Below are 24,495 nucleotides of genomic sequence, written 5' to 3'. Positions count from 1 at the left end.
AGAATAACTTAAGATATTAGAAACTGCCTAACGGCCCAGGGCTGGAGCCAGGAGCCTCTGTCTACTGCTATGCTGTTGGAATGTTGTTGTAAACCACACCCCCTCCCCCCCAGCATGTGCTGTGCAGCCTCTTTGCAGGCTGGGCTGCAGAGAGGATGGCTCTTAGGGGTGCTGTTGCTTTAATTTGCTGAACTGTCCATGTGCTCATCTGGAGTAACTGTGTCAGGTAAAACCATCTTTATTAAAGGTGCTGTTGTTCATGCTTTCACCCAGGCACGATCCTGTCATCTTTCACTTCTTGGTGTTTCCTTTCCATCTTTCTTATTGCTTATCTTTTTCTTCCATTTCTATCACAATGTTCTAATTCTAAGATTACCTTACTACTGCTTGTTGGTCTACTGCAGTAACCTCTTAACTGATCTTTGATTACTACCAGAATTGAACATCCTTTTGCGTTTATGAATTCTTACGACTCTTTGTATAAATTATCTGCTTTTATCATTTGATGAATTATTTTATCATATGCTCTCAATAACAATTTTTAGTCTCTCGGAGTTTTACCATACAGAATTTTAATTTTTTTCTTCTCTTTTTCTGTGTTTCTTCAGTTTGAACATTGTCACCTTTTGTAGTTCGTATATTCCAGTCTGTAAACGTTTCACCAGGTATTACGACAAAATCTGGGAATATAAAAATAAATATAAGTAAATATAACACATTTATCTATGCTTAGGTTCATATTATGGTGTGGAAGATACACATATACATGCTTATGGTACAGTGTGTAAATACTGTAATACTGCATATAACTATTGTTGAGGAAATCTGGGGAAACTTTGTGGAGATAATGTGTTAGCTGCATAGCCATTTTCCTGTAGAAACACAGGGTATGGGAGGAAATTTCAGATATGGAAAATGTGTGCAAAATCATAGCGATGAAAGTCATGGTGTGCTACAGGGAATGCATATAGGTTGGTATCATTGGAGAACAGAGTATTTGGGGAATGAAAATTGAAACCAGGAAGAGTTTCAAGGCCTGGGTTAAACAAGACTTTGATGGGCCCACAGAGCGTGCGTGTTGGGGATGATGGAGTGGGTGAGCAGCGGGGTGAGGCATCCGGCTGGGGAGAGCATGTGGGCTGTGGCTGTGGGAGTGGGCTGCTGAGGTGGGGTGGGGGTGGGTGGCGGGCCAGGGCTGTGAGCATAGTGTGGACCAGTCTTCACATGGATACAGCAGTTACTTCGGAGAGTGGCAAGAAGGGAGATGTTACCATGTCAGGAAGATTTGGGTTTGGACTGCCTCGGTCCCAGTTTTAGCCCTGAAAGTCCCATGTCCTGAGACACCCTAAGTCCTTTGAGAACTGGGATGGTGGGTTATCCTGGGGAGGAGCCAGAGGGGCTGATGCATTTGGGGCTGTGAATGGTGTGGGGGAGGTGCTGGCCAGAGTTGGGGGAGGGAGGGAATGAGTCTCTGCTGACTTAGGCCAGAGCAGTGTCCTCAGGAGGCTGCAGAGGTCCAGGAGGACTGGGAAGAGGGCAAACTGTGGGCCGGGCTGGATAGGAGGGCTAAGTGGGAAATATTTTGGAATGACCTCAGAGGGAGTATACATATCACTGAGGGGGTAGATGGGGCAGGGCTGGAAGAAATGAGAATGGCTAGGAGCACTGCTGGGGCTCCAGAGGGGTCTAAATTTTAGGTACTGACTGAGGGCAAGGACGAGGGACTTGCATGAAAATAATTGAGCAAAAGATTCATTGAGATCTTTGGTGCAAAGTTGTCTCAGTTCTGACTCTAGGGTTTCCGACTCAGGCTTTTAGCCTCTTGGTTAGGATTAAATAATATGAACAGTCTGATTTTTCTCAGCCACTTATTTCTCTAAGGTTCTATATTTTTATATTTAACCTATTGTCTTGTAATATAGTTTTACATTTGCTCTTAGGAATAGATATGAGTTTTAAATTTTCTTAATATTGCTTTCTATATATTCAGCATCATTTATTACATAATGCATTATTTACTTATTGTTACTTTATGTTTTGCTATGTTAGTGGCATTTTTCTAGGGCACACCAGCTTAGGAGTCATTCAGCCTATAAATTGGCCAGTTGAGTCCTGCTCCCCAATTCAGACCTGGGGTGGGGTGTGTGTGTGTGTGTGTGTGTGTGTGTGTGTGTGTGTCCCTGAGAGAGAGCGAGAGAGAGAGATTGACTGATTGAGATTGATTAATTGAAGTGACTTTCTTCCGTCTTCTGTGCCCCATGTGGCTTCCTAGGTGTCCGGCCTCTGGGATGGTATCAAGCTATTCTCAGTAAATCATGTTTAATGCTGTTAAGTGCTGCCTGGCTACCCTGTTAGTGCTGATCTATAAGCCTCAGGCAAAGCCACTGCCCTAGTGGTGCCATTGGTGACTTTCAGCTTTATCCACGGCTCTTTGAGTGAACGGTCTCTGAGCTGGACTCAAAACGTAGGTTCCTGGGATGGATCCCTTGTTGCCTCTCTTCCACTCTGCTGAGTGTGCTTCCTTCCATCTGCCCACCTCTCGCTCCTGTGAGCCAAGTCTGAGCACCAGGTCATGTGGCGTCCTGCCTGCCCTGGGTGGTTTGGAGGGTGTCCCCACCTCACCCCGGCAGCCCTGGGGTACGTGCTCCATTCCCGCTCTCCCCGGGCCTGGCGGACACCCAGGTTCTCGCAAGACCTCTGCTCTCCTGCTGCTGCAGGAGGTCACACCTTCTCCTCTCTGAGTGGCTGCTGCTTTCAGATTTCATTGTTGGTGGAGTCAATTTGTCCTCTCCTATAAGCTTTTGCTATGGTTGAATAATACAGTTAGTTTATAAGTAGCACCTTACTTTTGCTCGTGTTATCTGCTGGCACTGTACCTGGCTTCTAGAAGGTGCTGAAGGAATGTTTGCTGAGTGGGGTGGGATGGGGGGAATGCTTTCCTGATGTGTCCTGTCAGATTATACTGTTCTCATGTGTATCTGGGCCTGTTATGTGCAGCTCAGGAATTACTGCTGTTTTGATTTATTTAGGAGACTTAGAAGAACTTTTGTATAAATTACCCAGCTCTTTATAAAAAGAGGCTTGTTTTCTTGTAGGAGAGAAGAAATGTGCTTGAGTATAAGTGATTAATCTTTCCTTTTTGGTGTTAAATTTTAGTGTGTTCCGAGTGTGCCTTATGCTATTAAAAAAAGAGCAGTAATAAAATAACCAGACGATTGATTTTTACATTGATCATGTTGGCAGAGTTACTGAGACATCAACATACTAATTAGAATGTCAGGATATTAAATTATTGTTCATTTTTCTAACTTTGAATGTTTTGGGTGACTATAAAAATGACAAAGAATTTGTAAGTAAAGTAAAGATTTCCCCTAGAGATTTACCAGTTTAATTTTTTCCCCCTTTATTTGGCTCTCTTCTGTACATTTAAATGAAGGAAGTATTTTGTAAGAATTGGATTATTAGTAGAAAAAATGTTTTAAACTAACTTTTATTTTAGGTAGATAAGTGTTCTGGCTGTTTATTACTGTGTAACATCTGTCTCCAAACCTAAAACAACAATTCTGAAAGCTAACATTAAAACTTTAAAACCATAGTCTAACCCTAATGTTTTAAAACAATACCATTTTATTATATCTCACACTTTTGAGGGTCCGGGATTCAGACTGGGCTCAACAGGGCAGTTCTTTTGCTCCACATGGTGTTGCATGGGGCTCCTTGGTTGGTAGCTAGTCTGGTCTAGGATGTCCAAGACAGCTTCATTCACATTCCTCTTGCTGGATGAGGACTTCTAGAAGGCTGGACTTTGCGGGGATCCTCTCCATGGCATCTCGCAAACAAGGGGGCTGGACTTCTTTTCTGGTGACCCAGAACTCCAAGAGAACAAGGTGGAAGCTGTCAGTCCCCTCAAAGATGAGGCATGGGATGGCCTGGCATCCCTTGCACCATACTTTGTTGTTCAGGCAGTCACAGGCCAGCCCAGTCATGGGGAGAGCGAATAGATCTCAGCTCTCAATGGACAGAGTGTCAGGGAATTTGCCGCCATACTAAATCCCCACAGTAGGATCAATGATTGGGTCATAGGGCATTTGGCAAACATGTGCCCTTTATAGATCACAATATTTACTACTGATATAGCACCAATGTTTATTAAAAATAGTGGTAACAATATTAAAAATCATGAAAATTGCTTTCAGTATTTGCTTTACCCACAGATTTTTAATTTCATTATAAGTGATTCCTAATTGTTTAATTATACATTGGATATTTTAAACAGCCTTTCCATCAATTACTTATTTTAATTAGCTTTTTTACTATTAATATTTTGTATTAATTTTGTAGTAAACAATAAAATATTAATATTTTAATAAATATTTATATTTTAATATTAATAAAATTAGAAGTTTAATATTGTTGGTATTATTACTTTTTACCTGCTATACAGATGTGTTTAATTTTAAGAAAAAATGGTACTTGAAATCATTTATTTGTATTTATTGATGCCATGCCCCTTTCTACAAAGGGTTAGAGGTGATTTGCAACAAGACACATATGATAAATATGTATAGAAGTAAAATATAAATGGCAGTGGAGATGAGGATCAAGAAAAAGATGAGTCAGTAAATGGTGTCACCATCTGTACAGTGGCTGAAGCCCCAGACCTAGGAATCTTTTTCTCCACCCCTTCATTTGCAGTCCATCAGGCCATGCTACCTCCTAAACATATCCCAAATCTGTCCACTTGTTTTTTTCCTACCTGTACTTCTATAGTTCAGGCCTCTGTCATCTTTTCCCTAAACTGCCCACTGAGAGTATATCTCTTTCTCTCCAGTACAATTCCTTACAACACAATCCTTTCTCCATTCAGCACTAGAGCAAGCTTAAAATCACAGTATAAATCAGATCGGAACTTTCCTCTGCCTGAAATTTCAGTTTACTGTACCATTCTTCGTACAAAACCCTATCTCAGCAGGCCTCAGAGCCCTGTCTGTCCCTCTCCTGCCCCTGCTCCATCGCCTCTTTCTATTCCTCCAGTGTACTAGCCTTTTTTCTCTCTAGCACCTTAGCATTAACTGTTACCTCGATGCTCTTATCATTCAGGTTTCCAATTAAATGTCACTTCTCCAGAGAGGCTTTAATTGACTATACAACTGAAGTATAAATCTGTCCCATCCGTAGCACATCCCTTTGTTTTATTTTCACCATAGATCACTACCTGATAGTTTATTGTTTATTGTCTGTCTCATGCCATTAAAATATAAGCTTCATGACAGCAGCGGTTTTTTGATTTTTTTTTTTTGGCTTGTTTATAGCTGGATCCCATCTGCTGGAAATAGTGCTTGGTATATAGTAGGTTCTAGCGTTTCAGAAAGAAACATTCTCCAAAAAAAAAAAAAAAAAATCAAATGCTAGAATTGATGGTAGTATTTCTAGGACATGGTAAATTTATTTTAGAAAAGAGGATTCTTTCCCTGGGATTTACTGTATTTTAGACTAGTGGTGTGTTTCAGAGTCATTAATGGACCTTTTAAAGAAATATACACCTCTGGGCTTCAATCTGTAGGTCTAAGTGGTACCAGGGATCTGTAATTTTGAAAAGCTCCACTGCAAATCTGATGTACAGCCATGTTTAAGCACCAGGCCTTGATAGAGAGAGCTGTGTGGATTCAAGGAGAAAAATGGCCAAACTGTTAATAAACATAAATGAATATTGTTGATTGGAAGTTTATGGAATAAATCTCTGGGAAGCATTGTTTGTATCTTTACTTCAGAGGCCAGGGTAATAGACAAGTGGTTTCAAACTGGTGTGCCCAAGATGATCATTTGGGAATGTGGGAAGAATGTAAGTAATGCAACTTATATATTTTTAATCTCATTCCTTTTTCCTTTTTTTTTTTGGGGGGGGAGGCATGTTATCAGTACCTAATATACAGTGATATGTGTATGTAATTTATAAACATACTGGAATTATGTGCTCAAAATAATTTATTGATGAAAATGTGTGATCCAAAGAGGAGGGAGATCACTCTATCAGTCAGGATAGGCGATGCAGTGGTAACAAATGACCCCTAAGCCTCAGAGACTGCTAAAAGGTTTGTTTCTTGTTCATGCTTTATGTCTCCTGTGGGCCAGCGGTAGCCCTGCTCTGTGTCATTTTGGCGCCATGATTCAGGCAGATCGAGCAGCCTTCATCTGGAACTTTACCAGTTGCTGTGGTGGAAGGAGGAGAGAACTGGGTAAACCACGTGCTTGTAACTTGTTGGCTTGGTAGTGACATGTGTCACCTCTACTTACCTCTCACTGACTGAAGCAAGTCACATGGCTACATGTGAGTTCAGCAGGTAGGGGATGTGTAATCCCCCCTCAGTGAGGGACTCTGCACAGGGTGAACAGCAGGGCAGTCTACACAGACAGCCTCCGACACCTGTTCAGTGTGGGGACATTTGCCGCTCCAGACCTCGCTCTTAATCCCCTTTCAGGATTGCTGGCAGAGGGAGCCTGCTCTCCACATTCTTGGTCTGATGAAGAATACCAAAAAGAAAAAGATGCACACAACCCAGATCCTTAATTCTTTTACTAAGGAGCATGTAAAACAACATGATTATAAAATAAGGAAGTATAACTTTACCAAAACTGTTAGAGGTCTGTGTGATTTTTGCTTGAAAAAAGATTATACCATTACTGCATATACCATTTGAAACATTCAGGTACTTACTATTTCGTGGGTGGGTGTGGAAAATAGAGGTTGAGGTAGGGGAATTGTGAGTATTGGTGGAAAGAGAACTTCAAGGCTCAAATGTTCAGGGTCTTTGCTGATTGAAAATTAACCAGACTGAAGATGGAGCATCTCTGGAATAATAATGTAAGTCATTCTGGAAATGCGATTCCATTTAGAGCAGTTTGTTATATACTTCTGTTCAGGAAGATGTTAATTTGGGAAGCATAATATGCCTTGATTGTAAGGTGCTGTAGTGATAACCTAGCTAACTTTATTAGTTATTTTGTATACCCCCTAAAGACCAGTCATATGTTAGTTTAACTAATAAAATGACAAATTCATAGAAACCAGTTTAGTTTCAGGAAACATTTCACTTTATTTACTTAATTGAAATATAGTTGACTTACAACATCATTTTAGTTTCAGGTGTACAACATAATGATTTAATGTTTTTATACATTACAAAGTGATCACCACTATGCATCTTCTTACCATCTGTCACCATACACAGTTATTATAGTATTACTGACTGTATTCCCTATGCTGTACATTATATCCCTGTGACTTATTTTATAACTAGAAGTTTGTACCTCTTAATCACCTTCACCTATTTGCCCTTCCCCCTGTCCGCCTCCCCTCTGGCAAAAACTAGCTTGTTTTCTGTATCTGTGAGTCTACTTCTGTTCTTTGTTTGTTCTTTTGTTTGGGTTTTTAGATTCCACATATAGGTAAATCATGGTATTTGTTTTTCTCTCTCTGACTTTTTTCACTTAGCATAATACACTCTAGGTCAGTCCATGTTGTCACAAGTATCAAGATGTCATTCATGGCTGAATAATATTCCACTGTGTATATATATACCACATCTTCTTTATCCATTTGTCTATCATTAGAGACTTAGATTGCTTCCATATCTTGGCTATTGTAAATAATGCTTCAGTGAACATAGGGGTGCATATATCTTTTTGAATTAATGTTTTTGTTTTCTTTCCAGGAGTGGAATTGCTGTATTGCATGGTAGTTTTATTTTTAATTTTTTGAGGCATCTCCATACTGTTTTCCACAGAGGCTGCACCAATTTACAATTTAATACACCAACAGTGTATTAGGGTTCCCTTTTCTCCACACCCTCCCCAAAATTTATCTTTTCGATAATAGCCATTCTGACAGGTATGAGGTGATAGCTCATTGTGGTTTTGATTTGCCTTTTCCTGGTGAGTAGTGATGTTCAGCATCTGTTCATGTGCCTGTTGGCCATCTGTTTGTCTTCTTTGGAAAAAATGTCTGTTCATCTCCTCTGCCCAGTTTTTAATCAGATTGTTTGTTTTTGATATTAAGTTATATGAGTTGTTCATATATTTTGGATATTAACCCCATATCAGTTATCATTTGCAAATATTTTCTCCCATTCAGTAGGTGGCCATTTTGTTTTGTTGATAGTTTTCTTCATTCTGCAAAAGCTTTTTAGTTTGATGAAGTCCTATCTGTTTCTTTTTGCTTTTGTTTTTCTTGACTGGGATGACAGATCCAAAAAAAAAGAAATTGCTGAGACTGATGTCAGACAACATACTACCTATGTTCTCTTCTATGAGTTTTATGTTTTCAGGTCTTACATTTAAGTCTTTAACCCATTTTGAGTTTATTTTTGTATATGGTGTTAGAAAATGGCCATTTCACTCTTTTGCATTTAGCTGTTCAGTTTTCCCAACACCATTTATTGAAGAGACTGTTTTTCCCTATTGTAAATTCTTAGCTTCTTTGTGGTAAATTAGTTGACCAAAAAAGTATGGGTTTATTTCTGGATTCTTAATTCTGTTCCACTGATCTATGTGTTTGTTTCTGCGGCAGTACCATTACTATTTTGATTACTGTAGCTTTGTAGTATAGTTGGAAATCAGGAGCATGATATTTCCAAGTTTGTTTTTCTTTCTCAAGATTGCTTTGAGTATTTGGGGTCTTTTGTGGTTTCATACAAATTTTAGGCTATTCTAGTTAGGACTGTTCTAGTTCTGTGAAAAATGCCATGGGTATTTTGATAGGGATTGCATGGACTGTAGTTTATTGGGGTAGTATGGGCATTTTAACAATATTTATTCTTTCATTTCATGAGCATGGTATATATTTCCAATTATTTGTATTGTCTTCATTTTCTTTCGTCACTGTCTTATGGTTTTCAGAGTACAGGTTTTTAGCCTCTTTGGTTAAATTTATTTCTAGGTATCTTATTTATTTTGATGCATTTGTAAATGGGATTTACTTAATTTCTCTTTCGAGAGTTATTAATGTACAGAAATGCAACAGATTTCTGTAATTTAATTTTATATTCTGCAACTTTACTGCATGAATTTATTAGTTCTAATAGTTTTTTTGCTGGAGTCTTAAGTTTTTCTACATGTAGTATGTCATCTGCAAACAGTAACAGTTTTACTTCTTCCCTCCAATTTGGATGCCTTTGATTTCTTTTTCTTGTCTGATTGCTATGGCTAGGATTCTAGTACTGTGTTGAATAAAAGTGGTGAGGATGGGCATCCATGTCTTTCAACTTTTCACCATCAAGTATAGTGTTAGCTGTGGGTTTGTTGTATGTAATCTTTATTATGTTGAGATATGTTCCCTCTATACACACTTTGTTAGGAGTTTTTTTTATCATAAATGGATGTTGGATTTTGTCAAATGCTTTTTCTGCATCTATTGAGATGATCATGTGATTCTTTTTCTTTGTTTTATTATTGTGGTTTAGCACATTGATTTGCAGATATTGAACCATCCTTGCATCCTGAGACTAAATCTCAGTCATGGTATATAATCCTTTTAATGTATTGTTGAATTTGTTTTACTAATATTTTGTTGAAGATTTTTTGCATTCCATATTCATCAGAGACAGTGGCTTGTTATTTTCTATTTTTGTAGTGTCTTTGTCTGGTTTTGTATCAGGGTGATATTGGACTTGTAGAATAAGTTTGGCAACATTTCTTCCTCTTCAATTTTTTGGAATAGTTTGAGAAGGATAACTCTTCTTTAAATATTTGATACAGTTCCTCTGTGAAGCCATCTGATCCTGGACATTTGTTTGCTGGATTTTTTTTTTTTTTATTACTGATTCAATTTCATTACTGGTAATTGGTCTGTTGAGATTTTCTATTTCTTCCTGATTCAGTTTTGGAAGATTGTGTGTTTCGAGGAATTTATCCATTATTACTAGGTTGTCCAATTTGTGGGCATGTAATTGTTTGTAGTAGTCTTTTATGGCTGTGTTTCTGTGGTATTGGTTGTAAATTCTCTTTCGTTTGTGATTTTATTTATTCGGGCCCTCTCTTTTTTTTTTTTTTCACTTGATGAGTCTGGCTACAGGTTTGTCTATTTTCTTTATGTTTTCAAAGAACCAGCTTTTGGTTTCATTGGTCTTTTCTATTTTTTTTTTTTTTTTTTGTCTCTATTTCATTTATATCCACTCTGGTCTTTTAATTTCCTTCCTTCTACTAATTTTAGGTTTTGTTGGCTCTTATTTTTCTAGTTCCTTTAGGTGTAAAGTTAGATTGTTTATTTTAGTTGTTTTTGTTTGTTTCTTTTTTTTTTTTGTGGTATGCGCGCCTCTCACTGTTGTGGCCTCTCCTGCTGTGGAGCACAGGCTCCGGACGCGCAGGCTCAGCGGCCATGGCTTAGGGGCCCAGCCGCTCTGCGGCATGTGGGATCCTCCCGCACTGGGGCACGAACCCGAGTCCCTGCATCAGCAGGCAGACTCTCAACCACTGCCCCACCAGGGAAGCCCTGTTTTTGTTTCTTGCGGTAGGCCTGTATCGCTATGAGCTTTTTTCTTAGAATTGCTTTTTCTGCATCCCATAGTTTTTGGATCATTTGGTTTCATTTTCATATGTCTCTAGGTATTTTTAAATTTCCTTTTTGATTTATTTGTTCACTGATTGGTTGTTTAGTAGCATGTTGTTCAGCCTCCACATGTTTTTGTTTTTCCAATTTTCTTCTTGTAATTGATTTCAAGTTTCAAACTGTTGTGATCAGAAGAGGTGCTTGATATGATTTCAGTCTTCTTTAATTTATTGAGACTTGTTTTGTGGCCTAGCATATGATCTGTCCTGGAGAATGTCACATGTACACTTGAAAAGAATGTGAGTTCTGTTGCTTTTGGATGGAATGTTCTATACACACACACACACACACACACACACACACATCTATTAAGTCCATCTGGTCTAGTGCATTGATTAAGGTCAGTGTTTACTTATTGATTTTCTCTCTCTCCATTAATGTAAGTGGGATATTAAAGTCCCCTACTATTATTGTATTACTGTCAGTTTCTCCCTTTATGTTTGTTAATGTTTGCTTTATATATTTATATGCTCCTATGTTGGGTGCATAAAGATTTACAAACATCATATCCTTTTGTTAGATTGATCTCTTTATCATTATGTAATGTCCTTCTTTATCTTTTGTTACAGTCTTTGTTTTAAAAAATCTTTTATCTTATACAAGTATTTCTCTCCCAGTTTTCTTTTCATTTTTTTCATGGAATATCTTTTTTCATTTCTTCACTTTCAGCCTGTGTGTGTCTTTAGATCTGAAGTGAGTGTCTTGTAGGCAGGCTATAAATGGGTCTTATTTTTTTTATCCATTCAGCTACCTTATATCTTTTTATTTGTGAGTTTAGTCCATTTACATTTAAAGTAATTTCTGATAGCTATGTACTTATTGCCATTTTGCTATTGTTTTCTGGTTGTTTTTGTATTTCTCTTCCTTTCTTCTTCTCTTCCCTTGTGGTTTGATGATTTTCTTTAGTGCTATGTTTGGATTCCTTTATCTTTATTTTTTGTTTATCTCTTGTAGGGTTTTGGTTTTTGGTTACCATGAGGTTCATATATGTGTATATGTGTGTGTGTGTGTGTGTGTGTGTGTGTGTGTGTGTGTGTGTGTATATATGTATATATATGTTTGTTTTAACCTGATGTTTGCTTAAGTTTGAATGCATTCTAAAAGCATTACTTTTTTACGCCTCCCATCTACACTTAATGTTTTTGGTGTCATATTTTACATCTTTTTACTTTGTGTGTCTCTTAATTGCTTATTGTAATTATAGTTGATTTTATGACTTTTTTCTTTTAATGTTCATACTAGCTTTTTAAATGGATGATCCACTGTCTTTACTATGTATTTGCCTTTAGCTGTGAGGTTTTTTTCTTTCATATATTTTCTTATTTCTAGTTATAGCCTTTTCTGCTTAAAGACCCTTTAACATTTGTAAGGCTGGTTTAGTGGTGATGAACTCTTAGTTTTTGCTTGTCTGGGAAACTCTTTAACTCTCCTTTGATTCTGAACAGTAGCCTTCCTGGCTGTTCTTGGTTGTAAGTTTTTTCCTTTCATTACTTTAAATGCAGCATGCCACTCCTTTGTGGTCTGCAAAGTTTCTGCTGAAAAGTCAGCTGATAGCCTTTTGGGGGTTCCTTTGTATGTGACTCACTGTTTTTCTCTTGCTGCCTTAAAGTTTCTCTCCCTATCTTTAACTTTTCCCATTTTAATTATGATATGTCTTGGTGTGGATCTCTTGGGTTCATCTTGTTTGGGATTTTATGCTTCCTGAACCTGCATGTGTGTTTTCTTCCCCAGTCTGGGGAAGTTGTCAGCCATAATTTTACTGAATAGGTTTTCTGCCCCTTTCTCCTTCTGGGCCCATAATGTGAATGTTAGTGCACTTGGTGTTGTCCTAGAGTTCCCTTAAGTTATTCCCATTTTTAAAAATTCGTTTTTCTTTTTTCTGTTCTTATTGGTTGAGTTTCACTATTCTCTCTTCCTTGTTGCTTATGTGGTCTTATGTATCATCTAAAATGCTGTGTATTTCCTCTAATGTATTTTTCATTTCAGTTGTATTCTTTAGCTCTGATTGGTTCTTTCTTATATATTCTAACTCTTTGTGAAGTTCTCATTGTGTTCCTCCATTCTTCTCCTGAGTTCTGCGAGCATCTTTGTGACCATGCTTTGAACTCTTTATCAGGTAAATTACTTATCTCCATTTCATTAGGGTTTTCCTCTGGGATTTTACTTCGTTCTTTTGTTTGGAACAAATTTCTCTGTCTCCTCATTTTGTTTGACTTTCTGTGTTTGTTTCTGTGAATTAGGTGAAACGTTATGTCTCTTGGTTTTGGAGGTGTGATCTTGTATAGGAGTATCCCCAGTGTAGACTGTATGTGCTGGTCAGCTTTGGCAGGCCAGGTGGAGTTGTAGTGGGGGTGGGCTGGGGCTTTTCCAGGACATGTTGGGGCTGCTGCCTTGGTGGGATGATTGGTGCTGGAGTGGACCTGGGGTTTGCTGGGGTGGCCTTGGCAAGCTATCTAGAGCACTAGGCTCTTTTTAAACTGCAGCCTCTGTGCTGGGACTCCCAGTGAGTGAGTTTGTGTGTGAGCCCTTTAAGAGTGAAATTTCAGTTTCCTTCAGCTCTCCTGTGCATAAGCCCTGCTGGTTTTCAAAGCTAGTTAAGTGGGCTCACCTACCCAGTGCCAGTCCCTGGGTCTGGTGTGCCCAATATGGGGCTCAAACCCTTCACTCCTGAGGGAGGGCCTCTGAGTTTGTGATATCTCCTCCTGCTTGTGGCTTGCTGCTCTGGGGATGTGGGTCTTGACTAGATAGTGTCTCTGCCCCTTCTACCCTACTCAGTGTGTTTTTTTCTTTATATCCTTAATTGTACAAGAGCTCTTCTGCTAGTCTTCAGGTCATTCTCAGAGAGAGTTGTTGTATATGTAGGTGTAGTTTTGGTGTGTTTGTAGGAGGAGGTGAGCTCAGGATCTTCCAGCTTTGTCATCTTACCATGATCATGTGGATCAAAAATGTTTCACTGTGTTCCTGGAAAACAAGCTAATCAAAAAGTACATTACTGATAGTAATAATAAATATTTACCATTTATTAAAGGCATGCTATATGTTAGGCCTATTCTAGACACTTTACATACATTATTTTACTTAATTCTGACAAAAAAGTTCATGAAACAGGTATTATTTTCTTCCTTTTACCAATGGAGAAACTGAGGTATGAAGAGGTTAATTCACTTTTTTAAGATTTGAACTTAGGTTTCTGCAGTTACAAAAACAATATACTTTCTACTCAGTTCCTCTGCTTTTATAATTGTTCCACTGTAGCTGTTTTTAACTCTTACATGAGATCCTTTGTTAGTAGAAGCAGGAAGCTGTTTAATTTTGTCTTGCTCTTTTGGAGAATGAGTTTTTTCTAGGCATCCAGTAGTTAACCTCATTAGGGAAGCCTGAGAAAGTGAAATATGCTCATATTTTTCCCAGTAGTTTTTATACCAGAAGCAGAAGAGAATACTCAAGATTATTTTAGAAATTTGAAATAATGAAGTTAATAGAAGTTTATACTAATTAATAAAGTTTCAGACAGTCATCCAACATTTTTCAGTGACAATTCTCTTATTTTGTTTATTATTAAGTAGCTAAATGAAGGTTTAGATGTGTGTGGCAAATGGATGAACTTTTTAATTCACCAGGGAAAAACAATATTTACTGAAAGGCTATCATGTAGGAAATGACATTAATTTCAGCTAGAATGTGCATTATTTGGAATGCACCCACTTTGGGTGAACAGTTTAGAAACACATTGAATCCCTTAGAATTTTATTCATTATTTCTAATCTAAGTAAAGTCCAGATAATTTTTTTTCTATTTTTTTGGGGGGTGGGGGAAGATTTCAGTGAAAGACAGTCTTACCACATTCTTTAATAATCTACTCTAGTTTTCATTCAAGACCTTGAATTTTGTTTAAATTGAGCCTTGACTATATACCTAAGGTAGAAGAGTGTTTGGAACATTAAGTCTCTTGTAAGTAAAGTATTCTGTTGTATGACAGTTGAGCTGAAGTGTGCTTCCCCTGCTTACCTGACAGTTACTTGGTGAGCAGTTAATTGCTTATAACCACCTGTGGTATTGTTAATACAAATATTTGAGTTGAGTTTAGGGAAAGAGAGGTACTATATTCCCCTATATTCGTGGAGAAGTCTTAGTGGTTCTTATATATTGCTGTGGGATTTGTTCAGTTAAAACCCCAGATATTATCATGGCAAACATCTGTATGTTCAAAGTTATCTAATTCTTTGTTGCTATAATAAGTGATTGTAAAAGGGACGTGGTGGGTTAAACACATTTGGCCTCAACTTCAGTATTGCCAGATCCAGTCAAAACCATTTGGGCAAAAAACGATCCATGCAATCACCTATGATTATCCCCATTAATGGTGGGGAGAACAGGCATGTGTATTTAATTATTTAATTTCAAATAAGTAAGTGTTCACTGCACAAATTTGAAATAGTTTTCATATTTAAATTGGAAATCACTTAAAGATAGTGAAAGATCATCACGAGGATGTACAGATATCTTGTTCCCTTTCACCATGTCTCCCTGGTCAGTTTCTCACTTTATCAGTTGCTGTTTGCAAATTACAGCTTGGCTCTGAAACATACCTGCCTCTTCTCAAATAGTCTTTGCATTGTGTATCTGGTGGTATATTTGAGCTTCGAAGGATTTGTCCTATGGAATGCGGAGTAAAAGGTAAATAGTCAATTTTGTAGAGAAGTTACTATCAACAGGTATATGTAAACAAAGCCAATACTAAAGGAGAATAATCTGGTGTTAGCTCTTACAGAAATATTTGCTATTGCTAAAACTCAATTTAAACACTCTAGAATGAGTGTTGATTGTATATAATGTGTGCTGTGACACCCTTTAAAATTTTTGCCTATTGAGACTTCTCATGACATCTAGTTATATTACATTTTTAGTTCTTGTATTTTTATCCTGTCCATTACCAAAAAGGAATTGAGGTGGTAGTTTTCAGTTGATGACTTTCTTGCACTGATTTTTGATGATACGTGTTTGTTTGTTCAGTGCTCTCAAATACAATAATAATGAAAATGTTTGAAATACTTTGAGAATTACGAAAATGTGACAGAGACACGAAGTGAGCAAATACTGTTGGAAAAATGGTGCCAATAGACTTCCTCAACACAGGGTTGCCACAAACCTTCAATTTGTTTAAAAAAAAAAAGTAATATCTGGGAAGCACAATAAAGCCAAGTGCAATAAGACGAGATATGATCGTATTTATTGGCCCTTCAAATTTTCTCAGTTGTAAAGCGTGTGTTCATATCTTTTGATCATTTTTCTATTGGGTTGACTGTCTTTTTCTATCTTGGCTTTCCTTGGCACTTTGTGTGTCCCTATACATTCTAGAAGCAACACAGACACATAAGCTATTGTGATTTTGCTTGAGAGTATATTGGTTCTGCAGGTTAATTTGAGGAGAATTGGTACATTTATAGTATTACATCATCTGGTGCATGTTTATGGATGTCTCTCAGTTATTTAGGTTTTCTCCAGTTTCCTTCAGTAAGGTTTTATATTTTTTTTTTCCTAGAGGTCTTGAACATCTTTTGTTAGATTTATTCCTAAATACTGATAGTTGTAATCCCATTATGAATGGTAGTTAAAAAAAAATCCATTATTAAAGTGGGCTGCTGGCAGATAGAAATACAATTGGTTTTTCTGTATATGACATTGTAGCCAGATACCTTGCTTAATTAGGTCAGTAGGTCTAATAATTTATCTGTGGATTTTTCTGGATTTTCTAAGGATTCTAATCACATAATATGTAAATAATGACAATTTTGTTTCTTTTTTCCAATCCTTATACTTTTCTTTTCGTTTTACCAATCTGGTTCCCACTGATGGAGTCTTATTTCCTTGTGTGTGTGTTTTCTCTGTGTGCTAGAGATTGTATTTGGGGAGTTATTTGGAGGACTATACTAAGCCCTAGGAGAATTGTATATTTCTTCAGAAAGGTTTTCATTTTCTCCTTTCATGAGTCTGTGGGTGCAGCTAGTCCAGGATATTGTTTCTCTGCTACTGTTCTTTCGATATGTGTCCTCAGAAATTGACAGAGTAGAAATTTGAAAGTATATTGAATTTAAATTTTCTTCTATATTTTGGCTTCATTAATGATAGTAATGACTTAATAATCATATTAGGAATGATTTCAGATACCAGGGTTTTAAAAGTTTTTAAAAAGTATAGAATCTTCACTAGAACAGGAAAGTGCTTTATTGAAACTGAATGCAGAGTTTTAATTTTTAAACGATATAAAATATGTTTCCTTTTAGATAAGTGATGAAGATAAGACTCTCCGAGAACAGGATATTATGGCTTCATCACACAGTTTAGGTGGGGTTCAGTTAGAGCTGGAATCAGTTTATAAGGTAGGTACGCTTTTAAAGTACTTCCTAGGTTTTGTTAAATGTATTACATTGAGCTTCTATCCGTGTTTTATTGACGCATTTGTGTAGCCTCTTATGGGCGCAGCCTCTCCCCCTTATGTTCGGATGTTGTCTTCACCCCCCCGGATGTGCTGTGCTCCCCGGCCCGGGCTGCGCTGCACCGACCCTGGCGCTGCTCGGGTGCCGACCCACTGCGGGCCACGCTCTCCTCACTGTGCTCAGCCTCGGGCTGCGCTGGGGCTGGGAAGCCCTGCAACGCCCCTCTTCCCCGGCCCCTTGTTCCCTACGCCGCCTCCGCGAGGGAGCCTCTCCTCCCTCCCGGGTGCCCTGGGGCCCCGGCCTTCTTCCCCCTGCCCGGGTCCGGACCCTGCCCGCTCACCGCCATCCGCGCACCCTCAGCACAGACTCCTGCCTGTGTGAGCCAGGTGCAGGGCTGCGGGGCTGAGGACCTCCCGAAGCAGGGGGAGGGGCGGCTATCTGCCGCCCATGCCTGGCGTCTGGTGCGGGTCCTGCCACCACGGGCACTCCATCCCTACCTCCCCCGCTCCCCCCCCCCCCCCCCCCCCAGTCTGGCCAGCGTCCTCCTGCAGGGCGTGTTTGTACATGTGAGTCCGTCTTGTTTCTTCAACCAAGTGGTGAACTGCTTCAGGGCAAGGACTGTGTGCTGGATGTAGAAATCTGTAAATTAATTAGAAACTTTCTGTAAAAACACATGATCTGATTATTGTGTGGTGTCATTGAATACATTGAAGAATTATGGGCATATAGATTTAACTCTTCCATAAAACTTGGGTGAATAGGGTATTTGGGGAATCTTTTTTTTTTTTTTAACCTAGTTTTTTATCTCATTTTTAAGAAGTAGAAAAACTCTGTTGAAGAGTAAGGATGAGTTTTGCAATTTATTAATACCATTACCATAATCTCATCTCTTAAAATTTTACCATAGTTCATAGGACTTTAAAAAGTGTAAGTAGAATAGTATTTATTAGGTTTTTAAAAAAATATTTACTGGCAAGTACTTATTTTAAAGATAAAACTGGACATTTATTATTATTTCCATTTCTTAGTGTTGAGATTAGCTTTTCCAATATATTTCTCTGGAGAAAGAGTGGAAACATAGATGAAGAAATTTGGAATTACTTTACTTACTAGTAATTTTTAGCACTGAACATATTGTATACACATTGGATTCCCCTTGATACAGAACAAAATGTGGACTATGTCACGTGAGAGGAATGCAGTGTACCCAGAGGGCTTGAGCTGGGAATTTGAAATCCTGGTGATTATAATTTGTAAATTGATGAGTTAAGAATGAAAATAAAGCATTTTAACTTGGCTTATTATTTTTTGAAAGATCTACTCTAAAACAAACACATTTTTTGCCTGCCACTCCTTCCTAATGCTGTTGTTTACTTACAAGGAGTATAAATTGATCTTGCTTTTTTTTTTCTTTAGATCTGCTAGGACTAATGACTTTCTCAGAGGAGGGATTTTGTTTAGCCTTAGTACTTACGAAGACGTAGGAGAATTTCGTAATGACAGGTACTGACATATTTTCCCTGTTTTTCACACTGAATTCAGATCCCTTTTGCTGATGCTCTGGATTTGTTCCGAGGAAGGAAAGTCTATTTGGAAAATGGCTTTGCTTATGTACCACTCAAGGACATTGTGGCTATCGTCCTTAATGAATTTAGAACCAAACTGTCCAAGGCTTTGGCTGTAAGTATTTTACTTTGTTTCCATATTTCCATATTCACTTTATTTCTATATGTTCATGTTTTCAGTTACATACTCTTGATAGTTTTGTTCTGTACTTCTTAAAAAATAGTTTAATTTTTATAATAATATTCAGATTGCTTATGATGCTGTACTGTTATTTGTAGAACTCCTAGGTTTTAATTTTTTTTAAATTTATTTTATTGAAGTATAGTTGACTTACAAGGTTGCGTTAATTTCTGCTGTACAGCAAAGTGACTCAGTTATGCATATATATATATTCTTTTCCATTATGGTTTATCACAGGGTATTGAATATAGTTCCCTGTGCTATACAGTAGGACCTTGTTGTTTATCCATTCTATAATAGTTTGTGTCTGCTAACCCCAAACTCCCAATCCATCCCTCCCCCTTGGCAACCACAAGTCCATTCTCTGTATCTGTGAGTCTGTTTCTGTTTCATAGATAAGCTCATTTGTGTCATATTTTAGATTGCACATATAAGTGCTGTCATATGGTATTTATCTTTCTCTTTCTGACTTACTTCACTTAGTGCGATAATCTCTAGCAGCCATCCATGTTGCTGCAAATGGCATTTCATTCCATTCCATTTTATATGTGTACCACATCTTCTTTATCCACTCATCTGTTGATGAACATTTAGGTTGTTTCCACGTCTTGGCTATTTTAGTAATGCTGCTATGAACATAGGGGTGCATGTATCTTTTTGAATTATGGTTTGTCTGGGTATATGCGTAAGAGTGGGATTGCTGGATCATAAGCCAACTCTATTTTTAGTTTTTTAAGGAACCTCCAATACTGTTTTCCATAGTGGCTGTACCAGCTTAAATTCCCACCAACAGTGTAGGAGGGTTCACTTTTCTCCACACCCTCTCTAGCATTTGTTGTTTGTAGACTTTTTAATGCCATTCTGACTGTTGTGAGGTGATACCTCACTGTAGTTTTGATTTGCATTTTCCTAATAATTAGTGATGATGAGCATCCTTTTATGTGCCTATTGGCCATCTGTATGTCTTCTTTGGAGCAATGTCTATTTAGATCTTCTGCCCATTTTTTGATTGGGTTGTTTGTTTTTTTGTCATTGAGTTATATGAGCTGTTTGTGTATTTTGGAAATTAAGCCCTTGTTGGTCACATCATTTGCAAATATTTTCTCCCAGTCCATAGGCTATCTTTTCGTTCTATTGATGGTTTCCTTTGCTGTGCAAGGGTGGTTTTTCTTTCTTTTGCTTGTAAGGTTGATTAGGTCCCATTTGTTTATTTTTCCTTTTATTTCTTGACTTGGGAGAATGACCTAATAAAACATTGGTATAATTTATGTATGAGAATGTTTTACCTATGTTCTCTTCTAGGAGTTTTATGGTGTCATGTCTTATATTTATGTATTTAAGTAGGTTTTTTTTTTTAATTTATTTTTTTGGCTGTATTGGGTCTTCATTGCTGCACACGGGCTTTCTCTAGTTGCGGTGAGTGAGGGCTACTCTTCGTTGTGTGCAGGCTTTCTCATTGCGGTGGCTTCTCATTGCAGAGCGTGGGCTCTAGGCACGTGGGCTTCAGTAGTTGCAGCACGTGGGCCCTAGAACACGTGGGTTTCAGTAGTTGTGCTGCGTGGGCTCGGTAGTTGTGGTGCACGGGCTCTAGGGCATGTGGGCTTCATTAGTTGTGAAGTAGTTGTGGCTAGCGGGTTCCAGAGCGCAGGCTTTGTGGCACACAGGCTTAGTTGCTCTGCAGCATGTGGGATCTTCCCAGACCAGGGATCAAACCTGTGTCCCCTGCATTGGCAGGCGGATTCTTAATCACTGTGCCACCAGGAAAGTCCCTTTAAGTAGGTTTTTATTTGTTACTACTCATGGTTAATTTTGTCATTTTTTCTTTCTCCTAGTAATACTATTGGTGAGATGATTAATTTTGTGAACAGCCTTTGTCTTTTCAAGGTTGTGTCTTTTTTTCCTTGGAGATGGGTGTTATATGTGACCCTTAACAATTAGTGTGGCCTGTGGTAGATATAACCCCTAGATTTCTGTTCTAAATTGTTATTTTGTGTCAGTAGAGGGCAATGTAGAAGAAAGTCTTTATGTTTAATTAGGAAAAGCAGTACTAGGTTAGTGCTACAATAAACAGCCCGCTGCTGGGTGAAATTGGAGGTAGCTGAGTTAAATAAATGACATAATCAGTGCTTTTTAAGAGATTTGTTTAAACAGACACTTAAGTGATAACATCTTAAAAATACATTTTTCAGTGTTGTTTGTTAATCTGAGTGTAGTTTTCTTTTGTACTTTTTTGGGACACTTTTTTGGGTACTTAGTGTTTAGTACATAACTTCAAAGTTATGTGCTGTGGCTCTTTTTAAGCTGTACCGATTACTGTATAAGCAAAGGCCAACCTTTCCTTTTGAGTTAAAACTTATAATTTTTTCTGGTATTGTTTTTATTCTGAAAACAATAACTTTTACTCAGTCCTACTTTGTATTGGTGCCAAAAGCCTCATTTTCTAAAATACTGGGTTGGCCAGAAAGTGCTTGGCTTTCTCCTGGGTAGGTCAGGGCCCGAGTCTGGTTGAGAAGTTGTCCATAGAGCCTTTTGCCTCGCCGTGAAGGAGAGTGGATGGAGGGGGTTGCCTGGGAAGCTGTCCTGACAGCTTTGGAGTCTGAAGCTCTGGGAGGAAGGGAAGGTGTTGCTTTTAGGCTGTGGCCAAGGGGAAATTAAACCCATTGTGATGGTTTCTTGATTACTGTCCTTTCCAGTGAGGAAGGTTTTGACCTTGAAGTATGTAATTGAAAGAATTTGAAAATATCCTTGTAGGATGAGAAGAATTGTCCTAAAGATTTAGAAAAAGGTATTCTAATTTGTGGTAGAGGAAGAAATAAATGGTGCTGGGGAAAGTCTAAGTTGATAGAAGAATTTTACCCCAGGTGACACCTGCAATCTTGTTGTTAGTCTTTGATCATGTGATTTATATTATAAGATAACAAATCTGGCTTTTGAGCATGCTTTAGGACTAGTAAAAGATGGGCATTATGTTCTTATTTGATAAGAGCTCTTTTCTCACCCTGCTGATCCGTGAGACTCAGCTGTGGCACCGCTTCCTCCAGGAAGCCCCCCTGAGCCCCAGGATTGTACTGAGTGTGTCTCCTTTGTGCCCCCACAGCATTCTGCACACTACCAAACTGCAGTGAGATTACACCAGTTAGCGTTTTTCTTCTCAACTACAATGTAAGCTTTTTGAGAGTAAGGGCTTGGTCTTAAACTTTTCTCTCTACGTAACAGAGGGTCAGTGCTCAATAACATTTTGTTGGACTGATAGATACTGAATAATGAAGATGACTCTTACTGTCCGCACATAGTTTACTGCTTGTCTGTGATCTCATTTGATCCTCACCACAAGTCTCTGAGATGGATGAGGATGACCGTCTGCATCACACAGGCTAGGAAAGTGCTGCTCAGAGAGGCCAGGTAGTTTGTCCAGTGTCTTTTTGGCCAGTAATTGCTGCAGCCATAACTGGATCTCGGGTTTTCTAATTGTGATTCTTAGGATCTTTTGATGAAAAACTGTGCCTTTATGAGTAGTTGTATTATCAGGGGATTTAGATCTTCAAACTCAGGAAATATTGAAAGGTAAGTGTATTAGGGTCCAGTTACAGAGCAGGCAAAAAGGGTGAATTTGGAGTTGAGATGCAATAAATTGATAACCAGTTAGGGAAAAGAATGAGGGAAAGATATATTTCTTTGCTTCACATAACAATTTTAGAACCTTTAGCCAGTTCTCTCAGTTAATGGTTTTTTTTTCTTTTTTAATAACTTTTTATTTGTTCACCCACGTATTGTTTTCAGTACTAGGGATATAATACTTAATAGGATAGATGAAATTTCTTCTCTTATAAAACTTATACCAGTTACCAAAGAAATAAACAATAACAATATTATATGTGACATGAAGGAGCCAGCAGAGCAAAAGTAGAGGAAAGTACATTCTAGGCAGGAGCGGTCACTGATGCCAAGGCCCCAAGGAGAGAGGGTTGGCATTTTTGCACAATGCTGGAGTGCAGTGAGCTAGCGGGGAGCTGTACAAAATGAGACGGCAGCGATGCAGGACTTTGAATAAACCAGGGTAGAGAGATTGATTTTTTAGCCTAATGTAGTGGAAAACCATTGGATAGTTTTGGAAAAGGGAGTGATATAATCTGATTTATATTTAGAATAGGTTACTGTGGCTGAAAACCACTTTGGAGGGTATAGAAAGAATGGCAGTAGGAAGACTAGTTCAGAAGTTTATCACTTTAATCTAGATGGTGGCTGGAAAGAGGCTGGTTGTGGTGGTGATGATTCAGAGAACTCTCTGGATTTCAGTTACTTTCTTGAAGTGCTGTTGACACACTGGGTGTGAGAGAAAAAGAGGAAATCAGGATAAAAACAATAATGATAGCTTATACTTAATGAACATTTAATATTTGCCAGGTGCTGTTCTAAATGCTTCACATGAGCTTCACATTTCATCTTCACAGTAATCCTGTTAGGTGGGTACCATTTTCAGTCTCTGAGGCGTACAGTCTGCACAGCTAAGTGAGGAGCCAGGGCAGGGTTTGCATCCATGCAGCCTGGCTTCAGTCTTTACTCCTGACCACTGTGTTGCACTGCCCAGATTCTTGGCCAGAGTAACTGATTAGAGGGTGATGTCTTTTACCACGATGTGGAAGACTGTGTGAGAAGTCCACAGCCTAAAACCAGGAGTTCTGCTCTGATCATGTTAAGCAGGAGGTGCTTGTCAGTCATCCAGATGGTGATGGCAAGTGTGAAGTTGGGTTTAAGTCTGGATTTCTGGGGAGGATAAAGTGAAGCCCTGAGACGTAGGGGGTCACACGGCCGAGCTTGGGTTTTCACACACTTCCCTCTCTGTGTCACTGGTGGAGCGTGCTTGCTTTGTTTTTAGACAATGGGCAGCTTCTTAAGTTGTAGCTGAATATCTTTAAGGCAGATTCTCTTTTTTCTCACATTATGTGACTAATTTCACTTTCTGTGGGTGAGATTCATCCTTAGAAGGTGCTGGTAAAACTTTAGAAAACAGACTTTCAGAAAATATATTTATTCTAATTTAGAGATAGAAAGAGAACTTTCGAGAAGCTCCCTGGGAAATAACTGACAGCAAGTAAGCAGCTTTCTTGGGAGTCACAGAGGAAAGTAAGGATTTTCTTTTTTTGAAAAGGATTTTCTTTTTCACATGTTTAGAATAGTAGTTGGATCTGTGACTCACCAAGTATTTGTTGCTTTGGAAAAATATTCTTTGTAGGCACTTGATCAAGTAATTTTTTATTTCTACAGAGCTTAGAATCCTCTTAAATCTTTTATCCTCTTTTTAAAAGCAGTGTTCAGTTTAGTTCCTTAAGCTGTGCTTAAATATAATTAATTTTCTTGAATGGTTACTTACTTTGTAATCATATAAGAATTTTCTTTGTCTTATTTGTGTCTAGTTGATTTCCTTTGGTTTTGGATTGATTAATATGTCTTTTCCAGTATTACTTCCTGGTTATTTAATGTTATTTTAAAGTGATTGCAGTGGACCAGTCAGTGTAGCTGCTAATCCTTCACTTCTGCCTTTACTCTCAGGCACCAGCCCATTCATTCTCCCCTGGTACTGAGCTCTAGGAAACAAAGCAGTGCAGTTAAAAGCCATGAAACTGTCGATAACAGAAAAACCATTCATTTTTGGGGAAAAAATAAACATCCTCTTTTTACTTTGAGACACGCTTGTTGACTGAGGATGCT

The 24,495-nt window shown here is 38.3% G+C and overlaps 1 protein-coding gene across 7 annotated transcripts in view; it reads left to right on the top strand.

Annotated features, from left to right (window-relative positions):
• PRIM2 (DNA primase subunit 2) overlaps positions 1-24,495 on the top strand; it is a 278,658-nt gene that overhangs the window by 52,354 nt on the left and 201,809 nt on the right. For all 7 annotated transcript variants that reach the window (XM_027126848.1, XM_027126850.1, XM_027126849.1 and 4 more), the window contains exons 6-7: positions 16,888-16,983; positions 18,583-18,720. In XM_027126848.1, coding sequence (XP_026982649.1) covers positions 16,888-16,983; positions 18,583-18,720 — 234 coding nt within the window. The remainder of the gene's footprint in view (positions 1-16,887; positions 16,984-18,582; positions 18,721-24,495) is intronic.

Source organism: Aethalodelphis obliquidens, unplaced genomic scaffold (genome assembly GCF_003676395.1).
Source record: "Aethalodelphis obliquidens isolate GAN/ISIS:26980383/991018 unplaced genomic scaffold, ASM367639v1 scaffold31, whole genome shotgun sequence".
Lineage (NCBI taxonomy): Eukaryota > Metazoa > Chordata > Mammalia > Artiodactyla > Delphinidae > Aethalodelphis > Aethalodelphis obliquidens.
The sequence above is the reverse complement of the archived record's forward strand: the minus strand, read 5'-3'. Positions and strand labels throughout refer to the sequence as shown.